The sequence below is a fragment of the Leopardus geoffroyi genome, chromosome B2 (assembly GCF_018350155.1).
Source record: "Leopardus geoffroyi isolate Oge1 chromosome B2, O.geoffroyi_Oge1_pat1.0, whole genome shotgun sequence".
Taxonomy (NCBI): domain Eukaryota; kingdom Metazoa; phylum Chordata; class Mammalia; order Carnivora; family Felidae; genus Leopardus; species Leopardus geoffroyi.
The window spans coordinates 34,260,609-34,278,387 of record NC_059332.1 but is presented as its reverse complement, the minus strand read 5'-3'; the positions used below and the strand labels follow the sequence as shown (position 1 = coordinate 34,278,387).

Genomic DNA, 17,779 nt, shown 5'->3' with positions numbered 1-17,779 from the left:
GTGTCATGCGTAGGGTCATGAGTTTGAGCTCCACCTTGAGCACAGAGATTACCTAAAAAAAAAAAAAAACAAAAACAAAATTAAAAAAAACTACACACACACAAAGCACAAAAAATACCATATCTCTGGTCTCTAAACTTTTAAAAAAGCATGTTCCCTTTCTGTAAAAAAAAAAAAAAAAAAAAATTAAGTGTACGCCCACGATTAGGCATATTTCTCAGTACTGTATATACGCAGCCTTCTGTTGACCCATATATATTAACTATTAGTAAATCCTAATTCTTATTTTTTATGAAAAATAAAGATAAATACAGGATCTGATCTAAGATTTTCTTCCCACACCCCACTGTCCCCCAGCGAATTACAAATCAGCACCTCTAACCCAAAGCTGGGTGAGGGGAGGGTGGCGCTGGCACAGTGATGGCATCTTTCAGGCTGCAGGGTGGTCTGAGAAGGACTTAGGAGTTCGGCCTCTTCCCTCAGTGGGCTGGGATTGGTGGTGGAGGGGTTCGTGGGCAGGAGCACCTCCCACAGTGCTGCCACCCCCTTGAGCCAGCGGGAGGTGGGGTGAAGTTGAGCCTGGATTAGCCGAGGGTGGGGGGGGCACTGGGAGGCTCCTAGAGCTGCACGGTGGCCAGAGAAGGGGGTGTGGATAGGCGAATGCACCATGCCGCTGCAGGACAACACCCTCCGAGAGGTGTGGGCCTCGGACAGGTCCGGAAGTGCCCCCCCCCACCTCAACCTACCTGAACCCTGGGGGGCCCAGGTGGAGGGGCTGGGGAAGGGCAGGAAAAGGGGAGGAAGACAGTCTGATTCCTTTGCTACCCTCAGCGGACATGAGGAGGAAGGCTCGGATATCCAGCAGCGCCCCAAGCAGGTATGTCGCCCCTGCTTGGAAATGAGGCAGGGAGAGCCCCCCACCCCCCACCCCCGCCTCAACTGTATGTAAACCTCCTCAGGGTAGCGGATCTGGGAGTGAGACGCATTCCCCTTCGGCAGCGTCTGGAGGTGGCTTTCCTGTAGGGTGTGTGTGTGTGTGTGTGTGTGTGTGTGTGTGTGTGTGACTTCGAGGAAAGGGATGTTTGGGGGCATGGGATGTCCAGGGGAGGAATTGGGCCTTGGGGCCTTTGGGGGTGGCCATGGTGCACGGGAGGGGTCATGGTTCCCCACCCCAAGAAGGAGGCTGCTGTTCCCCTCCCGATAATCCGCGGTTATTTCTGGCGGCTCAAGAGATTAGAGGGTCATGGTCAGCCCTCAGACCCCCCCTCCCTTTCTTTCCTCTCCCTCTTCCTGACCCCCACTCAGCAGCGACCCGCCAAGGGGCAGAAGTTGAGGAAGAAAAGGACGGAAGCCCCCGAGTCCCCCTGCCCCGAGGGATCCAAGCCCCGGAGGAAACCTGGAGGCGGGCGGGGGGCCGAGCCCGGGGGTGCCCCCAAGGGTGAGGGACGCGGGAGGGCTGCGGCCGGTCCTGGATTCTCGAGGGGGTGCAGAGGAAGGGAAATGGAAGGGTGGGAGCCGGCCGGGGTGGAAGTTCGTGGGGGCCGGGGGGGAGGGATGAATGAAAGCCAGGGGAGATCCCCACGGCGAGGAGCCGGAGGGGGCAGCGGCCAGGGCTCGGGCGCCGTCGGAGGGGGTCTGGCCCTGCCTGACCCCGGCCTCTCGGCTCAGCCGGGCGGAGGGGGAAGTCGCGGGAGGAGCCCGCCCCGCAGCCGCCCGAGGCGCGGACGCCGCAGACGGTCTACACCAAGTTCCTCAGAGACCCCGAGGCCAAACGCGACCCGCGGGAAACCTTCCTGGTAGCGCGAGCCCGGGACGCAGTAGACGGTGAGAGGCCGGCGGGAAGGTTGGGAGGGGGGCAATGGAGAGAAGGAGCCAAGTGGCTGGACAAGAACAGCGACAGAGAGGTGGAAAACTTGGGAAAACAGCCTCCCCTTCTCTGGCCTTCTCTTTGAGCCAGAAAACAAAACAAAACAAAAACTCACTTTATTTCCGGATGGGGAAACTGAGGCACGGAGGGGTTGAGAGTTTTGTCTTCAACTACAGCTAGGGGCCAGAGGTAGCCCAGATGCGTCTGGCTGGAGGTCAGAAACAGACAAGGACAGGGAGCAGCGAAGTAGGAGAAACAGCGAGAAACAGCCCAGGTGCGGTCACGGGGGCAGACAAGGGCCAAACTGGAAGACAGGCAGGAATGTGTGAGGAGGTGAGAGTCCCAGAGAGAGAGAGGGGAAGGTGCTACAGACAAGGGCATCCCCCCAGAACAGGATTGCCTAGCCCCTAGCATTCCCCCCAACTCCAGCTCACTCCTCCAAGCAGCCTGAGGTCACTCCCTCCTGTTCCAGGAGAGCCTCCCGCCTCTGGCTCTCATTTCCCAGCAATCTGGAGGGGACTGAGCCCCTAGCTAATGGGACACATCCCAGCCCCCATTATGAGGAGTTTCTGCCTACAGAGGATGAGGAGGAAGAAGAGGAAGACCATGAAGAGGAAGAGGAAGAGGAGGAGGAGGAAAAGAAAGAGAAAACCCCTCTGCCTCCCAAGAAGCCTCCTAAAGAGAAGACTTCCACAGGCATCAAGGAGAGGAGGGCCAAGGCCCAGGGTCAGAAGGGTGAGTGTTGAGGGTGAGAAGGGAGCACACAGACGTGTAAAACTAGCCCTGTCCTTCAGCGGCTTGGGGGCCTCGTTGATACGCCAGAGTTCACACATCAAGAAGTTACCCAGCGCCTGGACACGAGAGTTTCTCTCCCTGGTGATGTCGTCCCCCTGATGGTCCTTAAGTGCATAGGCTGCCTGGGGGCTCTGTGAGCCAGGGAGGGCAGAGGATTTTAGTTTTCGTTGTGATTTTTCAGCTTTTTAAAAAACTCAGTATGAATTATTGTTATAATTTCCATAAAAGCATCAAAGTGATTACTGTAAAAATCAGTCAATGAATAAATGCTGTGATGGCTCTCTGGCCTGGGCACCTCACCCTACAGGTACCCCAGTCTGGTTTAAAGGTGGACAGGTAGCTGGCACCTTGGGCCCCTGTGGGAGAGGGAGAGAGTGCTCTCTGTATCACCTGCCAGAGGGGGTTTTCTGGGGATGGCATGGGAGCTGGGTTTCATTCATTCATTCATTCATTCATTCATTCATTCATGTATTCTGTAACACCAATAAGCTCCTGGTGTTTGTCCAGCCCTTTATGGACTCAGGATTAAAACTTGATGAGCAGAAGACAGACTCTGGGCCCTTGTCAGGCCATGATGAGTGGGTTGGAAGGTGGCCTTCAGCCCCAACAGGCTCTTCTTTGTCTAACCCCTACCTCCATTTCCAGGGGACCTGGGAAGCCCTGTCCCCCCATCCAAACCTCTTCGAATGAAGAAGAAGGAGGTACCAGCGGGGGAGGGGACCAAGATGAGAAAGACAAAGAAGAAAGGTGAGACTAGCCTCTGGAAGAACAGGGGACTCTGGGTGTGGTGGAGGGTGACTCCTTCACATCCACACACACAGGGTCTGGGGAGGCTGACAAGGACACCTCCATGAGCCCGACTAGAGTGACAAAGAAGAGCCCAGCAGCCATGTTTCTGGTGGGGGAAGATGGCCCCGCTGAGAAAGCTCGGAAGAAGAAAGGTGGGTGGCAGTGGCCTCCGGTATCAGGACATCTAGAGGCAGTCCTGGGGGTCCTGGAGTCAGAAGACTTGGGGGGCATCTTGACCTGCCCACGTTAATAGCTGTGACTATTAAGGCAGGTATTGTAGCCTTTCTGAGGCCCCTATAATAGTAACGTGGGATGATTCTCTTGTGGTTGTGGGGAGGGTCCAAGTGAGACATGGGTGTTAGATGTACTTTGCAAACCATGAAGTGCTCCACAGGGTAAGGGGTTAACAGGCTGGTTCCCACTCCATGCCCAGGCACTCCCAAAGGCTCAGAAGAGGAGAGGAAGGAGGAAGAGGAAGAGGAGGAAGAAGTGACAAAGAACAGCAATCAGAAGGGCAAAGCGAAAGGAAAAGGCAAAAAGGTTGGGGCCCAGAGGGGAAGGGGACTGATGTCCTCAGGGAGCAGTGGCAGGGGCCTGGGTTTGGGGGACTGGAGTGTGGAACCTTGCTGGGGGGCTGGGGCCATGAAGTCACTTGGGGTTAGAATCATGACTCCCTCTCTGATGACAGGCTAGGAGGACAAAGGGCACCAGACTTGTGAGCAAAGAAAAGGCTGTTGTGGGGTCACCATGCTGGGATTGGTGCCCTGGGGGCCTGATGTTATCTGGGCTCTAAGCCCTCCCCTCCGCAGCAGCCTAACATCAGACGTGGTCAGAGAGGCTCACACAGCCCCAATATGAAGAGACCCCATTTTCTTTTTCTTTTTAATTATTTTAAAATGTTTTATTTTATTTTTGAGAGAGAGAGAGAGAGAGCACGAGCAGGGGAGGGGCAGAGAGAGAGGAAAACACAGAATCTGAGGCAGGTTCCAGGTTCCAAACTGTCAGCACAGAGCCCGATGCAGGGCTTGAACTCACAAACCGTGAGATCGTGACCCAAACTGAAGTTGGACACAACCAACCGAGCCCCCCAGGTTCCCTGAGACACTCATTTTCTGTACCCGGGAGGTAGAACTCACAGGCAGACAGGGACACGTGTACTCACCTTTGGGCGCACTGGCTGGCTGTAGGAGTTGTAAGAATATTTGCATGCTACTGCTCTAAGTTCTCCAAGTGCTTTCTGCCAACCCGCCCTGGACCACCCACCCTTCCAGCAACTGAAGGGTTAACAGTGGCTGACAGGGGCCTCCTGCGCCCTCCCCCAGGCCCACCAGCATCCATTCTGACCGGGCATTCTCCAGGAGCAGAACAGGTTGTTAACAGTTTGCATATTCCTCTTCCTCACAAATAGGACTCAGGTACCGACATGCACAGGCGGGACCAAGCAGGAGAGAGAGGGCCAGTTGGAGAAAGAAAGCGATGAAAGTCTTTGAGAAATTGGTTTCCACAAGCAGAGAGAGCATCATGAGGGCAGGGCTGGGGGCTCGGCCATGTGGGCTTATGAGTCTGTTCAAGAGCGGTCGGGTCTTGGGGGACACGATTCACATGGGCCCACATCACCAGGTACCGATATATAGACTGCAAGGCCAGTTTACCCTCTCCCACGGGGAATATAACCGTGGCACAGCCTTCAGTACAGTAGGCTCTAGAAATTCACAGCTGTGGAGATGTTTGAATAAGCTCTGGCTTTCTCCACATCACATTCCAAACACAGTCTTGTGTTTCCAAAGTTTCTTCTGGAGCAGCCCGGAGTGGAGAAGATGTTCAAGGGTCCGCAGGCTAAGGGCCTGCTCGCTGCCACCAGCCTCACCTCACACACAGTCCCAACCTGCCCTCAGCAAAAACAGCCAACCACAGCGTATCGGGGATCCCCAGTGACTCTCACGTAGCACACACCCGGGCTGGCAGTCCCTTGTCCCCCCGTCTTGTGAGGGATAGCACATGAGGGCAGACGGCACCAGGTTTGTGAGAAGCAGAAGGGCAGCTGCGGGGTCGCCAGGCCAGGCCAGGCCAGCCTGTGTTGTAATGCAACCAAACTGCTCTGAGGAGTTTTTCCCTGAGCAAAATAAGCTTATTTATTCATTCATTGTCTTACCTCTGTATTGCTGTGTAGCAAACCACCCCAAAACTTAGTGCCTCAAAACAACAAACATTTATTTTCTTCATTCCTGTAAGTCAGGAATGTAGGAGTGGCTTAGCGAGGCTCATACTTCTGGCTCGGGGGTCTCATGAGATTGCAGTCAAGATGTCAGCTGGGTCTGCAGTCACTCTGAAAGCTTGACTGGAAATAAAGAATCCACTTCTAGAATGGTTCACTGTCATGATTGTTGGCTGGGGCCCTCTCCATAGGGCTGCCTGACTGTTCTCATGACAATGGCAGCCAACTTCTCTCAGGGCTCAAGAGTGGCCCAAGAGGGGCGCCTGGGTGGCTCAGTCGGTTAAGCGGCGACTTCGGCTCAGGCCATGATCTCGCGGTCCGTGAGTTCTAGCCCCGCGTCGGGCTCTGTGCTGACAGCTCGGAGCCTGGAGCCTGCTTCAGATTCTGTGTCTCCCTCTCTCTGACCCTCCCCTGTTCATGCTCTGTCTCTCCTTGTCTCAAAAATAAATAAACGTTAAAAAAAAAATTAAAAAAAAAAAGAGTGGCCCAAGAGAGACAGCAAGGAGAAGGCACGATATCTTTCATGACCTAGCGTTAGACTAATCACTTAGAAGTGACCCACCACTTCTGCTATATTCCATCGGTCAGAAACACCGACCCTGATACAGTGTGGAAGGGGACTACACAAGGGTGTAAATACCAGGAGGCAAGGACCACTGGGGCTCGTCTTGAAGGCTGGCTATCACATTCACTGAATATTTACTACACAGTATAATAATACCAGTAGCTAATACTACGGTAACACTATGTACTTAGAACACAGCAATTCATACCTTCGGCCTCACCTCAGTTCACCCCTTAACATCGAGTCCACTGAAGGAAGGTCTTTCTAAGGCCCTGGCTCTCACAGGAGGCTGCACAGCATTTAAAGCCTAGTTACACTTCTTACTAGCTATATGAACTTGGGCAAGTTGCTTAGCCTCTTTGAGCCTCAGCTCCTTCATCAGTAAAATTGGACAACTACTTCAGTAGTTACTGAGGAGGGAATTAAACCACGTAACATTTGGAAGATCCTTAGAACTATGCCTGGCACATTGGTAGGCTTTATAGGAGTGTTTGTTTAATATATCAATTAAGTAAGGTCTGTCCCGGGTGTCCAGCCCCAACTTATGCATTTCTCAGATGAAAACACCGAGTCACAGTTAAACTGGGTAAAGAGGTGGGGCGCCTGAGCGGCTCAGTTGGTTAAGCGTCCAACTTTGGCTCAGGTCATGATCTCGCAGTTCGTGAGTTCGAGCCCTGCATCGGGCTCCGTGCTGACGGCTCAGAGCCTGGAGCCTGCTTCGGATTCTGTTTCCCTCTCTCTGCCCCTCCCCTGCTCACACACTCTCTCTCTCTCAAAAAATAAACATTAAAAACAAATTAAAAAGGAAACTGGGTAAAGAGTTAGTGGTGGAATCAGGATTTGAATCCAAGCTGTCTGGTTCCAGAGCCCAGGCTCTTAACCACAAGCTAAGCAAAAAAGAAAGCGCCACGCTCCCCAGAGCCTCCTATCGTGGGCTGCTGAGCCGCTGGGGAAGTGTGAGGGGCCCAGCCCACTGTAGCTGGCCCGTCTGTTCTCTTCCCACACAGAAAGCGGTGAGTTGTCCGGCCCACCCCGCCTGTGTCCCAGCTCTGGGGACCTGCTGAGGGCAGAGGAGCTAGTGCTGTAGGCTGATACATGCTGTGCCCCCACCCAGAAGGAGGAGAGAGCCGCATCTCCACCCGTGGAAGTGGATGAACCCCGGGAGTTTGTGCTTCGGCCTGCCCCTCAGGGCCGGACAGTTCGCTGCAAGCTGACCCGGGACAAGAAGGGCATGGATCGGGGCCTGTATCCCTCCTACTTCCTGCACCTGGACACAGAGAAGAAGGTGGGTAGGGGAGAGGCGGCAGGGGAGACAGAGGGCAGGGGGCAGGACCCAGGCTGAGGGTGGAGCTAGAGCCAAATTGGGGGGGGGGGGGAGAGTGGTGGATACAGGACAAATAGGCCTTCTCTCTCCCCCCACCCTTCTCTTTCGTTCACCCATCTTCGCCTCCCATCCTCTGTCACCTGTCTCCCCCTGTCCCCAGGTGTTCCTCTTGGCTGGCAGGAAGCGGAAACGTAGCAAGACGGCCAATTACCTCATCTCCAGCGACCCTACCAATCTGTCTCGAGGAGGGGAGAATTTCATTGGGAAGCTGAGGTAGGGCTGGGAGGCCCAGGACCGCAAGAACGCCATGGCGGGTCACTTTCGTCTCCCTGTGCCCGGCAGTGTCCACCACACCGGACACTCTGGAAACGTCCCCTGACCCAGGGGTTCCTACACTTTAAATGTGTACAGATCACTTGGAAGTGTTGTTAAAATGGCTCAGTGGGTCTGGGTTTGGGGCAAGATTCTTCACTTTTCTTTTTCTTTTTGAGAGAGACAGAGACAGAATGTGAGTGGGTTGGGGCAGAGAGAGAGGGAGACACAGAATCGGAAGCGGGCTCCAGGCTCCGAGCTGTCAGCACGGAGCCCGACGCGGGGCTCGAACCCACGAACCGCGAGATCACGACCTGAGCCGAAGTCGGACACTCAACCGACTGAGCCACCTAGGCACCACTTTTTTTTTTTTTTTTAAATGTAGATTCTTCACTTTTTTTTTTTTACATTTATTTATTTATTTATTTTGTGAGAGAAAGAGAGGGCAAGTGGGGGGGGGGGGGCGGACAGAGAGCATCTCAAGCAGCCTCTGCGCTGTCAGCAGAGCCCGATGTGAGGCTCAGTTGCAAGAACCCTGAGATCAAGAGTTGGATGCTTAACCGACTGAGCCACCCAGGTGCCCCTCTTCATTTCTAATAAGCACCCAGGTGATGCCCATGCTACTCGACCCTGTACCTCACTTGGAATAGGTCATAAGGTCCATGAGGGCAATGCCCATGCCTGTCTTGTTCATCGTTGAATTCCTAGCACCTGGCACATAGTAGCTACTCAATAAACATTTACTAAGTGAATGAATAAACAAATATCTGGCAATGAACTCAATAAACATTTACTAAGTGAATGAATAAACAAATATCTGTGCTGTGTCTCCCCATACATCTCCTCTAATCTGCACTGCAAATCTGAGAAGGGGAAGGTGAATCCCTGAGTCAGGCCTTATTTCTTTTATTTATGTGTTAATAAACACATACAGTCTACCTATGTGTCAGGCATGGTTCTAATTTCCAAATATTAATCCATTTAATCCTTTTATTGGCCAAATGAGGGAAATACTGTTATTATGCCCATTTTACAGAGGGGGAAGTTGAGGCTCAGAGAGTTTAGCTTGCCTAGGGTCACACAGTAAGATGGATTTGAGATCTGAAGGCTGCCCAGTGTCCTTCCAGATCCAGCTTTAAAGAAGATCTCATGAGGGAAGCGTGGGGCAGAGGACATGAATTGCTCTGTCCTACGACACCCATACCCTTGACACAGGAAGCTCTCCGAATTGCCTGGCTGGGAGGAAGGGTCTTGGAGGAGGGGTACAGAATCCCCTCAGCCCTGCCCCCAGCTCCACCCTGCTTGCAGGTCCAATCTCCTGGGCAACCGCTTCACTGTCTTTGACAACGGGCAGAACCCGCACCGCGGAGGAGGCAGCACTGATGTGGGGCGCCTTCGGCAGGAGCTGGCAGCTGTGATCTATGTGAGAACTCGGCCTGGGCCCCCTGGCAGCACCCTCCGCTTTGCAGGGGCCGACCTAACAGGTGTGTCCCTCCCAGGAAACCAACGTGTTGGGCTTCCGAGGTCCCCGGCGCATGACGGTCATCATTCCAGGCATGAATACGGAGAACGAGAGGGTCCCCATCCGGCCGCGAAATGTGAGCCCAGCACCTCCCTGACACCTCTCCCTGAGGGTCCTACTCCCGTGTGACCCACCCATGACCCACTCCTGGGGAGCTGGGGGGGTGGGGGCTCAGCTTGCCCACACCCAACTTCCGGAGCACACTCATCACCCTGTGTCACAAATTCATTCTGGAAACTTGTGGAATGAATTCAGGGGTTTGGTCATTGAATTCACAGAAACAAATGCAATGAGGACTTTTTTTCCAGTTTACCCCAGATCATCCATTCATATATTCATTCAACACATGTATATTGAGTGCTGAGGATTATTCTAGGAAACTGGAAGATGTCAGTGAATAAAACAAAGATCTGCCCTCATGAAGCCGGCATTCTAGTGGAGGAGACGGACAGTAGACAATAATTGTGATAAGCAAAAAAATTGTATAGTACGTTAGAAGGCGATAAGTGGTATGGGAAAAAAAAGAAAACATCAAACAGGAAAAGAGAGATGTGTGTGCATGTTCCATATTCAATACGGTGGTCAGAGTAGGCCTCACTGAGAAGGTGACATTTAAGCAAAGACCTGAAGGAGGTGAGGGAGCAAGCCTGTGGATATCTGGGGAAAGAGCATCCAGGCAGTGGGAAGAGCCAGTGCAAAGGCCCTGAGGCAGAGTGGTGCCTGGTGGGTTTGAGGTGAGAGGTGAGAGTGAGGGGTAGATTGGACCTGTACAACTGGTTTCTACCCCTGGGAGAAACAGGAAGCCACAACAGGGTTCTCAGGAGTGACATGATTTGACTTTTATTTTAAAAAGCAAAGGTTGCTTGTTTTTGTGTGTGTATGTGTGTGTGAGGGAGAGGGTAAGATGGAGAGATGTCCTGGGGAGAGGTGGCCTCCTTAGGTGTCAGTCCCTTGCTCCGCTGCCTTAGCACTGCAAGTCAGTGAGCCCAAGGTTTCACAGACAGGCGGACTGGCATGCTCCGTGCTCTTAGTCAAGTCACTTTACTCATTTACAATGAAAAATCACAGCCACCAGCTGATCATGCATCCTTCCCTGCTGGAAAGTCACACCGTATTGAGAGGCCGGGCCAACCCATGGTGCACGAGGCACGTAGGGTCCCACAGTTACTCCTTCCATGCCTGGAACAAACACACAAATGCTCCAGAGGCAGTGTGTCCTGAGCATGTTTGGGCTTCGTAAGAACCACCCTGTGCTGCTTTAGGTAACTCTTTTCCGTTTCACAATTCATTCATTCTATGATCATTCATTAAAGCCAGGCACCGAGGATCCAAAATCAACACAACAGTTACCATCAGAACCATGATATTTACTGAGCATTTACTCTGTGCCAGGAACTGATCTGAATAACATTCCATGCACTATTAACTTATTTAATCCTCACAATACTCTGTTGTGAGGGAAACTGAGGCACAGGGACATTAAACTATTATACCCGCCCTTAGAGTATCTAATGTTGTCCATTAGAGTACAGTGGGAGAAACCATAAAAGCAAGGTGTCACGGAGACTCACAGCTAAGACATCTAAATCAGACATGGGGTCAGGAAGGCTTCGGGGAGGACATGATCTTGAGGGGACTCACTCTAAGCCATGAATGTGACTCAGGAAACTCGGGAAAGATATATTTCAAGAGCACTATCATATAGACACCACTCCTTCCTTCAAGAAACTCTCTTCCAGGACATCTTATTTTAACTGTTTACCTGTCTCTGCAAGAGCAACTGTGAGCTCCTTGTGGGTCCCAGAATGTCTGGTTCATCCTTGTAATCAGGTACCAGCATGTGGCCATTCCTAAGACCCCTTGGGTATCCACAGCCCAGAGCACCTGCTGTGTGCCCGATGCTACTTTCCGTTTTCCAACTCTCCGCTTTGGCATCCCACAGCAAAACCCCGTTCCCACAGATGTAGCCCATGCCCACAAGGACACCACAGAGACCAAACGTGCTCTCAAGGATCCCCTGAACGGATGTTGATATCCAGGCTGCACGCTAACACAGACACGCAAAGGCGTGCTCAGGTTCCTAGGCCCCTTCCCCTCGGTCCCGAGATACCTCGGCCCCCTCTAACCGCCCTCTTCCTAATTCTCCCCCTGGCACCCCAGACCAGCGATGGGTTGCTGGTGCGCTGGCAAAACAAGACACTGGAGAGCCTCATCGAGCTGCACAACAAGCCCCCCATCTGGAATGAAGACAGCGGCTCCTACACCCTCAACTTCCAAGGCCGAGTCACACAAGCCTCCGTCAAGAACTTCCAGATTGTTCACGCCGATGACCGTGAGTGTCGGAGGGCCCGAGCCACCACCTCCAGAATCCCAACCCTCACTGAGGCCCTTTCCCCACCATCCCTCTTGCGTGCACGCTTGCGTGCTCTCACTCTCTCGCTGCAACCCCCCCCCCCCCCCCAGAGCTGTCCTTTATTGCTGGAGCCAGAACAACCAGGAAGGTTACTCCCTCCTGCAGGGGCATTGACACCATGCTCCCAGGAGCCTCAGATATTCCAAGTATCTTGGGGCTCGTTGTTCCAGGCCTTCTTTCTAGCATTGACCAGAGCCTGGGGTAGATACTGGGATACCCTGGGTAAGAAAAACTGTGTTGAAGGGAGAATTAATCTGCTGGAGTTTGAAAACCACTGATAGCGCAACGTCTATGTGGTCAAAGACGGTGCTGAGGCTCAGAGAGGGCAGCGCCTTCCCCAAAGGCAGCAACTCCAGGAGGTTCCACTGGCCATCGAAATTTATTTCAAAAACACTTGCACAGTGCTTTCCATGTGCTAGGCACTGTTCTCTGGACTTTACAGATACTGAATCATTAAATCTTTTCAATAACCCTGTGAGGAAGGTATTTTTGTCGCTATTTGGCAGATGAGAAAACTGAGGCACAGACAGGTTAAGTAACTTCCCCAAGGTCATAAAGCAATTAAGAGGTAGAGCTGGCTTGAGAACGCAGGTGGTCTGGCTCCAGAGCCCCAGCTCCTAACCCCTTCAGGATGGCTGCCTTGTAGGGGTAGGGAATATTAATCAAGCATTTCTGAATGCCTACTCTATTGTCCTCTCTCAAGTAAGGTCAAAGGCCTGGCCTCGAGGAATTAGGGAAAAAAGATATGCCCAGAAAACACAATTAAGTACAAATGTCCCTGTTACAAGCCTGGGGGAGAAGTTCCCACTAGGGTTAAGGAAGTTTGGGGATGGAAAGATATTCTCCCAAGGGACACCAAGGTTCCCAGGATTGGCTACCATTGAGCAACTTCTCCATCCCCCACTCCATCCTAGGGATGGTTCCCCAGTGTCACCTGTCCCAAGGCCTTGGAAAACTGCTCTCCAGATCACATTTCTGGTGGAGCCTGGTCTGCAGAGATCAGGGGTATTTTTAGCAACTTCCTGTCTCTATGGATGCTGGGGGAGGTGTTGGGACTAGGGTTGGGAACCTGGACCAGATATGGGATGGGGTTGAGTGGAGCCACTGGATAAGGAAGGATTCAGGGGGCTAGTTAAGAGATAGAGCCTGGCAGTCTAAGATGGGACTTGGTGTCTGGGGATGGGAAGAAGGAATGAGGCCAGAGACAATGGAAAGAAAAGGATTCTAGGCTTGGGGAAGTGTGACAGGTTCCTATATTTAAGTGCCTGTCATACACATAGCCCTAGGTGGCAGAAGATAAGGCAGGGTCCCTGCCCTCAGGGGCTTACAGTCAGTCAGAAGTCTGGTAAACCGGCAGGTGGGACTGGTTGGGCCAGATAAGAAGGGGTGGATGGGTGGAGGGGTGAATACTTGAGAGGGTGGCTGAGGATTAGTGTTCCAATACAAGGGAGGGGAACTGTTCCCAGTGTTGAGGGGGCTGTCTGCCAGGAATGGGAACCCAGGAGGTCGTGGGCCACCCCACCCCTGTCTGTGTCCACAGCCGACTACATTGTACTGCAGTTCGGCCGCGTGGCCGAGGACGCCTTCACCCTAGACTACCGGTACCCGCTGTGCGCCCTGCAGGCCTTCGCCATCGCCCTCTCCAGTTTCGATGGGAAGCTGGCCTGCGAATGACCCCAGCAGCCCCCAGCGCCCCCAGCGCCCTCCAAGGGTGGGGGAAAGGATTCAGTGGAGGGTTGCAGTGTCTATTCACCAAAGCCCCCACTGAAGACTCCTCTCTTGTCGGGGGCTGACCCCTCACTGTCTCTGGGTGACCTCCATCCACTCTCCAGCCTGGCACAGGCCGAGGCAGGGGAGGAGCTCAGACGGCGGTCCGACAGAGATGAAGAACATCTGGAGTTGGGAGCCACACATCTGGTCGCGGAGCTAGCCTGCGCCGCTTCACCAGCCGCCCCCCTTCCCCGCCCCGCGCCCCAGTCACTTCCTGTCCAGGAGCAGTAGTCAGTGTTGTTTTAACCCCCTCCGGGATCGTACTAGGGCTCCGCGGAGTGGGGCGGGTTCGGAGGAGGGGGTAGGTGATGGGGGACGAAGACCGGGTACCCACGTCCCCAATAAAGCCGCGTCCCCGGCCCAGCGAGCAGTGGTTCTTCAGCGCGTGCCGAGAATTGGGCGGCGGGAGGGGTCCGGAGCGCGGGCTGGAGGCCTCCCTCCCCACACCCCCACCCCGCTCCCGCCCAGGCCCGGGGCACTCCCGCGTCCCCTCCCCCGCGCCCAGCGCCGGTCCTACCGAAACTCGGCGGGCTCGTAGTGTCGAGACGCCCCCCGCGGGGGCCCCGGGCCGAGAGGGAGGGCCCCGGAGGTCCGGGAAGAGGGGGAAAGGGAGAAATTCGAGAAACAAGCCTCTCGGGGAGAACCAGACAAACCGGGTCCGGGCATGGAGGGCGCAGTCGCCAGGGCGGGGCGGGGTCTGGGGCCCCGGGAATTGGGGGCGGGCTCTCGGGCCGGAGAGGGCGCTCCGCCTCGGCAGCTCCGGACTCGTGGGGGGGCGGGGGGGTGCGGGTAGGGAGCCCTGAGGCCCGTGCGCTTCGGCCCCCCGGGGCTCCTCGTGACGCGGCACCCCGACGGGAGTCCAGCCGGCTAGGCGGGAGCTCCGCCCTCGGCCCCGCCCAGCCCCGAGCCCCAAATTGCCGTGGGGTCCTGGGGAGGTGGGGTAAGGCCCGGCGTGCAGGGAGAAGTTGGGAGCGTGGCACTGGCAGGCGGGGAGCGAAGCGCCTAGGCGCGGGAAGGCCGGGAACAGCCACAGGTCGCGAAGCCATGGGGTGGGCAGCCCGAGCGCCGACTGGGGGCGGCCCCGCGCGGCCCGGCCCCGCCCCTCCCGGTCGGTGCCCGCCCCCCTGCGCGCCCCGCCCCCTCCTTCCCCGCAGCCCCCACCCCCCGCCCCGGCTCCTCAACACAAACTTTCCGTCCCGCTCGCTCCCTCCTCCGCGCCCGGCGCCTCCCGCTCCGGCCCGGCTCATTCCGCACATTCCGGCCAGCCCCCTCCCCAAGACCCCCCTTCCCCGGCCCCCCTCTCAGCTTTTTCGGGCCCGGCGGAGCGGCCCGGCCGGAGCGCCCCCCCGAGCTCGGACCAGGTAAGCCGGGAGGACGCCGGGAAGAGGCCGTACTGGGAGAGGTGGTTTGGTTGGCTGGTTCTGGATTGGGGGGGCACTCGCGGGGGGCTAGATCCCCGAGCTATTGTCCAGCTTGAGCCTGAGCCCCGGATCTGGGTGCCGGGAAGTTTAGAGGGAAGGGGGGGAAAAGCTCTCCGGGAAGCCCCGCCCACCCCTCCCACCCCTACCCCCCTCCCCCCGCGACCCGGACGAGTTGGTTGGGGGAGGTCGGGGAACCGGGAGATTGTCTCCGGTGCCTTCGTCTGTCCCACCGTCCGAGTATGGGGTGCCGAGGCAGGGGTCTTGGGGGCGCACGGTTCGGGGGCCCTGCCACTGGGGAGCTCGTACCCGGGACTCCCAGTCCCGGGCCCCGCCGCCCTTTGGACTCCCGGCTCGCGCGCTCTCCGAGCCCGCCCGGCTCCAGCTCCACGCAGGCCTCGGGCCCGGCCTCCCGGCGTCCAGGCCGGCTCCTGAGCGCGGTGCCTGTGGCTGCGCTGGATTGTGGAGGGTGACTGGGAGCAGAGCTGCGCGCCCTGGGCGTGTGCCCCCTGAGAGGCAGGGGCTTAAGCTCCGTCCAGTTCTGCCCCAGTGGGTGGGGGTTCGGAGTTCCAGACCAGGGCTCTAAGAGCCTGGCTCCAAAGGGGGCTGGTTTTGGGGCCTTATTTTCGCTACACTTCCTCAGAGCCTTGTTTAGACTTTAGAGGGTTTGAAGGAGGTTTGTTCTCCCCCCTCCCTCCCTCCCCACCACCATTGTCTGTCATGCCCTTTACTCCTGCCTGGGGAGGAAAGGTCAGGAGTGCCTGTCTGCATTTGGTTTTCAGCTAGCCAGGCCCCGGGAAAGTGTCATTGAGACCCCACTCTGTCACCTTTTTGGGAGAGAGGCCCTGATCCAGGGCTCAGAGATTCTTTCTGGACAAGAGAGAATGAGGCCTTGAGGGAGGGCTTCTCAGGGGGCACCTCCCTCTGTGCTTTCTCTCTCTCCAGGTAGAGGCAGAACCAGGTCAGGCCTGGACTTGTAGTCCAGGAAAGCAGGGGATGGGGGTAGGGACTGGACACAGCTCTAGGGGCTGGTGCCCATGGCGGCTCTGTGTATCCCATCTCTTGTGGCTGGTTCTGTGTATACATGTTCCACCCCAGTGCAGGGGGCGAGGACACCTCCTTGGTTAGCATGTTGGGGACAGCCTGGGACAAGGAGAATATCCAAAGACCCCAAAAGTTGGAGATGTGGGAGAACTATGTTCTCCTCCCTTCCAGATTCTTGTAGCTCCTTTTCCAAGAACCACCCCCCCCCCCCCCCCCCTCACCAGGAGTGTGTCATTTCAGGACATGGTTCTATGGTCTTCTGGATCCCTGCTCGCCCTGTGGGTAGGGGATGGACAGATGTATCTTCTAGGAATAGGCTGTCAGGTGAGGGTGACTTCAGGGGCCCTGATGCCCCCTCTTCAGGGAGGGAGAGGTTAAGAACCAATTGGATTCTCAACCTCATGAGCCTTTCTCCCACCCCCCTAAGGGAGGGAACAATAATTAATGCTAATTAGCGTATTTGGACTGGGGAATGGCTCAGTGGGATGGTCAATGATTGGCAGGACAGAGCTCTGTGTGTGTGTGTGTGTGTGTGTGTGTGTGTGTGTGTGTGGTGTGTGTGTGTGTGTGTGTGTGTGTCTGCATCCTGGTCTGTGCTCCCACCCTCACCCTCAGGTTTGTAGACCCTGTGCATTCTGCCAGTTGAGGAAATATTAAAACGAGAAGGGGATATCTCAAAGAGAAGGTCAAGGAACTAGAGATCTGGTCCCAGCTGGGCTTTTAACCACCTGTGTCATCTGGGCCCTCAGTTTCCCTGCTCAGAATAAATTGACTTCTCAGGTCCCTTATCTTTGAGCACCTTCCAGAGTCCCAGCCTCCTAGTCAGCTGGCCTGCCTTCTCCTTCCATTATGGAACGTGAACCTGGTGAGGTCTGGAGAGGTGAGTGGGTGATCCAGTGGCCTAAGGAAGAAGGTGAGGACAAACCAGGGGGTGACTGAGGAGTATGTAAACCAGGGGAGTATGGCTGAAAGGGTTGCAGGCAGCAAGGGACAGGGAAGCCAGGCAGAGCTGAGGAAACTTGTCCTCTGAAGTGGCCCTGGGGTCTGGCAAGGCTGGCCAGGGTGAATTGTGTTGAGAGGTCACTTGCATGGCCTGCCCCTCAGCCGGATTCCTGGACCCCACTAGGGGCTCGGGGCAGAAGCTGGAAGGGAACAGAAGCTACCAATACCCCCTACCTCCTCACTTACGAAGGGATGAGGAGCTGAAGAGTCCATCCACAGTGAGGAGAAGGGAAGGGATCTGGGGTGCCAGACCCCAAGGAGCCAGGGAGCCATGAGGGCTATTCATGCTGCAGCTTAAGAGCTGTGGAGGAAGCTAGGAGGTCACAGCCTCTTCTTCCCACGTGGGGGCTGCAGAAGCTGTGGGGTTGGAGGGGTGGCCTTGAGGAACCAGGTCTCCATGGGCCTGTGGGGCAGCCCTGGGGCCATGGCGGGAACTTCTGTGGTCAGAGGTCAGCAGATCACATTCAGGCCTGTCCTCAAGGCCTTGCCCTGGCCTCACCTCTCTCCTGGTGTTGTGCCAGCCTAGGCTTGTCTGCAGGAGGTGTGCTGCCCCTCAGAGGAGGACCCGAGAGGGGAAAGGACTTCTTTGCCTGTCCTCTAAGGGTCCCGCAGAAGGCCGGAGGCCAGAGAATCCTGTGAGGCCACGGGTCTCCCTAAAGCCTCAGCCCTTGAGGTTTCCTAGAGTGCTGATTGTTTCCTGTGCTCCCTGCCAGTCCCAAAAGGACAGGAAGTGATAGAGGGAA

The 17,779-nt window shown here is 55.6% G+C and overlaps 1 protein-coding gene across 14 annotated transcripts in view; it reads left to right on the top strand.

Annotated features, from left to right (window-relative positions):
- Positions 1 to 612: 612 nt before the first annotated feature.
- The window catches only part of LOC123609612 (tubby-related protein 1-like), a 39,719-nt gene continuing 22,552 nt past the window's right edge, over positions 613 to 17,779 (top strand). For 7 of the 14 annotated variants that reach the window (XR_006717858.1, XM_045500749.1, XM_045500743.1 and 4 more), the window contains exons 1-14: positions 613 to 714; positions 832 to 877; positions 1,306 to 1,438; positions 1,669 to 1,824; positions 2,447 to 2,602; positions 3,308 to 3,409; positions 3,484 to 3,603; positions 3,885 to 3,991; positions 7,239 to 7,244; positions 7,346 to 7,516; positions 7,716 to 7,828; positions 9,176 to 9,290; positions 9,367 to 9,465; positions 11,550 to 11,721. Coding sequence is in view for 13 of the 14 variants with exons in the window: in XM_045500749.1 (XP_045356705.1) it covers positions 668 to 714; positions 832 to 877; positions 1,306 to 1,438; positions 1,669 to 1,824; positions 2,447 to 2,602; positions 3,308 to 3,409; positions 3,484 to 3,603; positions 3,885 to 3,991; positions 7,239 to 7,244; positions 7,346 to 7,516; positions 7,716 to 7,828; positions 9,176 to 9,290; positions 9,367 to 9,465; positions 11,550 to 11,721 (1,543 nt within the window). In the remaining variant the exon portion in view is untranslated. Of the gene's footprint in view, positions 715 to 831; positions 878 to 1,305; positions 1,439 to 1,534; positions 1,825 to 2,339; positions 2,603 to 3,307; positions 3,410 to 3,483; positions 3,604 to 3,884; positions 3,992 to 7,238; positions 7,245 to 7,345; positions 7,517 to 7,715; positions 7,829 to 9,175; positions 9,291 to 9,366; positions 9,466 to 11,549; positions 11,722 to 13,342; positions 13,936 to 17,779 lie in introns of those variants that run through there. The other 7 variants (XM_045500755.1, XM_045500754.1, XM_045500744.1 and 4 more) reach the window with 7 other exon arrangements.